Consider the following 6516-nt stretch of genomic DNA (forward strand, 5'->3'; position numbering starts at 1 on the left):
TTTTGGAAAAAATGATTTGATGAAACGGTTTTGAAAAACCCGGTCGCTGCAGGGGTACTAAAGGGCCGGAGTGTTAATATAGCCTAGAGGGGACTAGGGAGTCACCCTAGCGTGGTTGAGCTAGCTGGGCCCCATAATGACGCCGCGGGGGTACCAAGGGTCAGGGATACTAGCCAATGCTCCTCTCGTGTCGTTGCGGGGTCACCAAAGGGTGGGTTATATTAACAATTTGAAAGTGATGTTTGAGAACAGAAAATGGGGAGTGACATTGGCATGCATTTGCATTTCATGGCATCGTGTGGGTTGTACTTGAGTTTAGTTGGAATGTTGTATTATTTCCCGACATTGTATGATCCTCATTTCCTATTGGCCTATTCTTTGTATGGATTCACAGGGACACAAGAAAAGTGTCTTAAGCGTCACCTACTGAGCATATTTGCTCACCCAACTATTTATATTATTTTTTTCAGGTCTTGGAAATGAACCGGTGGATGACAATCCACCTCAAGCTTGAAAGTTGTTAGAAGGTTGTTTGTTATTTTGTATTTTGACCGTTTTATGTATATTCATAGTTGTGGGGATGTAACTAAGTTAGTATTCATGGCCTTGTAACTTAAGAATGAACTTATCTTTTGTTTGATGTAAATGAAACTAATGAAATTATGGTATATGTTTCCATGCAATTGTATCATGTAACGTTGTAAGACAGGGACTTTAGATCTTAACCAGGTATTTTGGGACTGTAATTATAATAAGTTAGATTAATTGTTGTGTGGATGTTCCACCATGAGAGGAACTATGTTGAAGTATAATGAACGGATGAATGGGATGCTGGATGATATTATGTGTTTTGTGTTTTGGGACAGGTTGTTGAAGGCCCATTTTTAGGGGAGGTTATGCCGAATTTTTTTTAAATTTTGGCATCAGCTAGGGTCGTTACACTCAAAGCTTCTCATCGCCCCCCGCATCTCAAGGGTTCCTCATCAGTTATCGCTCTCATCTCAAAGAATCGGAAGTTCAAAACCCATATATTTTAGATCTATCTGCAAGAATCAAAACTCAAAAGTTCAAAACCCATATCAGCATATCATTTCAGATTGTTTAAAAAATCAAAGCCCATATCTTTCAGTTTCCATCGCCCACTGTTCCAGTACGGGTTCGCAAGCTTCAGCCGCTGTCTCTCAACTCTTAAGCTTGCCCTTCTCTCTCTTTGCAACTGCTAAACTTGTCCTCTCTCTGTAACTATAAACTACAAAATCTACAAGAATTAGAAGTTCAAAACCCATATATTTCAGATCTATCTGCAAGAATCAAAAGTTCAAAACCCATATCGACAATTCGGCATATCATTTCAGATTGTTCAAAAAATTAAAACCCATATCTTTCAGTTTCCATCCCCAACTGTTCCGGTTCGAGTTCGCAAGCTTCAGCCGTTGTCTCTAAACTTATGGTTAACGGTTCTCATGGAACTGAACCGGTTCTACGGTTCGGTTCCGATTCAATTCTAATCTATGCAGTTCCGGTTCCGGTTCTGATTGGAACCGAACCGTGTGCACCCTTACCTCCACCGCCGTCATCACTTCCATTAAAATTTCACCAAATAGGATTTAGTTTGCAAAACAAGAACTTGATTAATTGATTTAGAAAAAACAAAACCCATACATACAAGCTAGTAGTTGCATACAGAGAGGTGGGCAAGCTTGAGAGTTGAGAAACAGTGGCTGAAGCTTGCAAACGGCGAACGGGAACTGGAACTGGAACAGCGGGCGATGGAAACTGAATGATATGGGTTTTGATTTTTCGAACAATCTGAAATGATATGCTAATATGGGTTTTGAACTTTTGATTCTTGTAGACAGATGGATAAACTAAAATATATATGTTTTGAACTTCTAATTCTTATAGATTTTGTAATGTATAGTTTGTAGTTATAGAGAGAGATGGAGGGCAAGTTCAGAGTCGAGAACGAGAATAGAGATGGAGGTGATTGGGAAGGCTAAAATGATTTGCCCTAAAAATATTAATAATATAATCATATATATATATAATCAAATATATATATATATATATATATATTCATAAATATATATGAAATTTTCCCACAAAAAAAAAAAAAAACTCAGGCCATGAAACCCGAACTGACTGACCCAAAATATGTGGGCCGGGTTATGACCATAACCCATGTTGGGTACAATTCGGGTTGGTTCAACCTAACCCGATTTCGGGTTGAGGTTGGATTGGGACCAACCCAGCCCAACTTGCAGCCCTAACATTGGGTCAATATATATATATATATATATATATATATGTATTTATAAAAAAATGCTGTATTCTAGTGGTACTTCTTCATAATCTAAAGTAAAAGGTTAAGGATTTAAGTCATCTTAAAAACAATGTGGGTGTGTTTCTTGCCAATTAATTTTTTTTCAACTCCGTTTTATTCGATGTGAATGCTTATACAGATAAGATCACCCCTTCTAAACCGGAGTTGGTACTTATTACATATTGGCAAACTTATCATTTAGACAAATTACATTTTAAAGTGAAAAACTAACCCTGGCCTAATTAATAGTGAAGGGAAGTTACTAGTAGAAATTAATGAGATAGCATCATCTGAATTATGAGCATTACTAATTTACTACTCATCATTTACTTTCCTCTTACTTTTGAAACAAGTAGTAGTCAAGTTGATTGGAGGATAGGTGGGAAATAGTTGGTCGTACAATATGTATGATCCAAAGATAATTAAACATTAATTAATTGACTATTTTAATTTTACAATTGTTATTATATGAAAATTAGTCCTTCTATTATTTGATTGAGATGGCTCATCATCATCACACAGGTCCGCAAGTGGGTCCTCATAACTTCATAGGACCACGAACTATTGATTAAAGACAAGGATAGATATATATATATATTTTTAATTGAGATTAATTGATGTGCATATATGGAAAAGAACACATAAAACAAGTCCTGAACGAACATATATCAATTCCTATGAAATATTCTAACAAATGTAATTAATATGTGTTGATAGAGGTGCCATGACACTTCGCATGGCATTATTTCTGAGAAAAGGACACATCTAGCCAGTATCTATCTGGCATGTCTCTGAAAGGACCAGGTAACCTCGAGTTACTAGTCCTATGACTGAATTTACTGAACGAGGAAAGGGTCGCCACTCTTCGCTCCTCTGTGGAGATACTCCTCTCCAGTCTGATGGGTCCCTTCTGTTTTATCCCCTTCAAGATTCCTTCCTGCAAATGAAACCACGGACATTTTGGGCCCTCACCTCGAGCCCCCTAGACTGTAGAGGCCTCGAGGTATAGGGCCGGGATGGAGCCTCGCGGGACCAAGAAGGTAGAACCCCGAGGGGGCTCCTTTCCTCGTCTCCAGTTTCTAGAGTTTGAGGAAATGCGGACAGGTGGCTAGGATCCAAGAAATCGCCTCAATTCGGGGCCAATGCATGGGGGAGAGGATATTCGATACCCAAAGTCGAGCTTTGAGTATAACAAAGGAGTGTATTAAATGTGGGAAAGACATTTGACAGGACCTGCATTAAAGATAGAGTGCCATTACCCCTTCGGACCGGGGGCCAAAGCACCTCAGGCCACCTGCAAATGTCTTATCCGTCAAAGGGAGAGGTCCTCAAACCCACAGGCAAGAGAGAGCTCGCCCCTGTGACTAGCGGACATTGACCAGAGGGATGGACATTATAAATAGGAGCATTAATCAGCCTTTAAGGCAGATTTGAAAACTTTAACAACCAATTATTACTACCGAGCTCGAGTTATTTGGGTATCAATTACTGCCTTACCTCACTTAATATCTAACTCAATAGAATCCTTTGTGTTACTTGGATTCCCACTTGGATACTAATCTCACCATTCTCGACTTACATGGAATAATCTCCTTATCCTATAAAGAATTACCATCAACAATATGTATAAATAAATAATAAACTTTAATGAATTAAACAGAGTTGGAATCTATGAGTATTAAAAGTGAAATTAAAGCGTGTACATTGATGTACAAGGCTGTTGTTATAAGTAGAGACTTGTCCCACATCGAATTCGAATGGGAAGTGACACGGGTATAAATAAATGGATATACAGCACTACCCAACAACTTGAGTTTTTTAGTAAATGAGTAAGCGTCCACTCGTTACAGTTTGCTCTGATTTCTCCTTAATTCACTTTCTTCATTTTTTTTTTCTTTTTTTTTTTTTTCTTTTCTTTTTTTTTCAATTAAGTGACGCCACATGATTTTTGAAAGTTGACAATTTCTATATATATAGAAGTTATTAGGACTTGAAGATTTAGGTGTGGAAACATTATTGAACTTCAACTGTCTTGATGGCGAAATGACCAAAAAAAACTAAGAATATATGTATGTACCTGTATAGTCATATTGCATATATAAGTTCTCTACTAGAAATGAATATACTGGAATTAACGTAAATAATCTCACTATTTCATACAAAAATCAATATTACAAGCAACTCAATATATGAATTTCCAATAAAAATTTAAAAAATCACATGCACAGCAAATCCTGAATTGCTCTGTTCGTGAAATCAAGACTCATACTGCAATTCATTTCCACAGTTCTACGGGCTCTTGATGAAATTCATCACATGCACTTCACCTCTCAACTTGGCATAGCTTATCAGGTTCAACAACCCAGAATTCATATCACTCCTAAAACTCTCATCACCCAATAATTCCCTACTAGACCTCACTTGCACAGTAACATTCACATGCTCTGTCTTTCTACCCCTAACACTCCTCCTATCGATTTTCATGTCACCAACGGTCACATTTCCGTACAAAACAATGACCTTAAAGCTGTTCTCGAGTTTGAAGCTACCAAAGTTTTCATTCTTCACTCTCATCACACAGGTCATTGTGGGGTTGAAAGAAGGTGATTGTCCGGTGACATATGTAAGGGTTTTGATTGAAACAGAGCTCAGGTTAGCTTTTGGGGAATTGATTCGCAATACGGCTATTCCGAAAACCAATAGTGCTATGCTGTGCAGCACAATGGCCACCAGGACGTACACGAAACACTTACTGCTTCTTTTCTGCTTGTGGAGATCAAGATCAGGTTTTGTGGCGGCGAACTCTTCGTCAGTACTCCTCTGATGGAGTCGTGCTGGTGCCAATGGATAAACATGACTCTCTTCCTCCATTGCTTTTGGTGTATATGAGTAGAGAGAGATCAGAGACAGAGAGAGAGAGAGAGAGTTGGAGGGAGTGTGTCACACAACTCAAAAGGGTGTCTAGGAATTTTCTTCCTGGTATCTTGTGAATATATGTATATGTATGTGTATGTGTCTATAATCCATCTCTCTATATATATATATAAAGTTGAGATGAAGGGGTGTGTATGTGGGACAAAAATCCTCTCCTGTTCCTTTCAGGCTGGTTGAGATGTGTGGTCCAGATTGGGCCACGTAAATTAAAAAAATTATGGTAACAAATGTCTACCACAATGGGTTCCACATGTATATATTCATTTGAATTATATTAACCAAATACTTTAACAAGTATCTAAACAAATAAATTTATCAAAGGAGCCTTATGTTATCTTGAGAAAAGTCAAATCTGCCCTTGTCATTTAAACTTAAAGAGAGTGAGAGTTTTAGAGAGAGAGAGAGAGGAAATGTTGGGGAGGGTTAGATCGTCATCTAGTTCTCTCGAATGTTTAGAGTTGGAGAAGCCAGCTTCCAAGATCATTAAAGAGGATTCTCTCTCCATCTACGGTATTATTGCTCTTCCTCTATTTCCATATCTAATTCCTATTTTGAGACCCAATTAATCTCTTCATATAATAATAATAATTTTATTTTATTTTATTATTTATTATTTTTTTTTTTTTCGAGTCTCCATAATTCAAATCAAATTGTGTGAAATGGATTTTTTTTCCCTATTTAATTTTTTGTTTTTACATCTCCATAATTAAGGTTAGACTGTCGTCTAGCTCTCTAGAATGCTTGGAGGCCACCTTCCAAGATCATTAAAGACGATTCTCTCTTCATATACGGTATTATTGTTCTTCCTCTATTTCCACATCTAATTCTTATTCTGATACCCAATTAATCTCTTCATATAATAATTTATTTATTTATTTATTTTTAGATCTCCATCATTCAAATCAGATTGTGTGAAATGTGTTTTTTTTCTCTGTTTAATTTTCAAACAGAACCCATTTTAGTGGCAAAAATCAATATCAATGTAATATGAATTATGAGTCTTTTTATTTTATTTATTTATTTTGTAATTATCTAGATTTAGTCATATAATTGCTAGCTAAAACACTTTGATTATTCTTTAATTCAGCTGCTACTATGTGTTTAATTTATTCACTTGGTTCCTAAATTTATGTGGGTTTGCGGTTGTGGATGAAATTGAAAATCTTGTTATTTGGAACTGAAGAAAAAGTTAATTCTCCACTCTACTTTACCTAATACAACCTTCTTGGTTGAGAGGAAATGCACTTTTAATTTTCTTG

At 36.7% G+C, this 6516-nt stretch overlaps 1 protein-coding gene across 1 annotated transcript; it reads right to left on the bottom strand.

The window, feature by feature from the left end:
- Window positions 1–4454: 4454 nt before the first annotated feature.
- LOC132303540 (late embryogenesis abundant protein At1g64065-like) lies at window positions 4455–5331 on the bottom strand. The gene has a single exon (XM_059800838.1). It carries the CDS (start codon window positions 5192–5194, stop codon window positions 4613–4615), a length of 582 nt encoding a protein of 193 aa, XP_059656821.1. The 5' UTR covers window positions 5195–5331; the 3' UTR covers window positions 4455–4612.
- Between the last annotated feature and the right edge of the window lie 1185 nt (window positions 5332–6516).

The sequence above is a fragment of the Cornus florida genome, unplaced genomic scaffold (assembly GCF_030987335.1).
Source record: "Cornus florida cultivar Cherokee Brave unplaced genomic scaffold, ASM3098733v1 CherokeeBrave_3.0.0_Hap2_Chr04, whole genome shotgun sequence".
NCBI classification, from domain to species: domain Eukaryota; kingdom Viridiplantae; phylum Streptophyta; class Magnoliopsida; order Cornales; family Cornaceae; genus Cornus; species Cornus florida.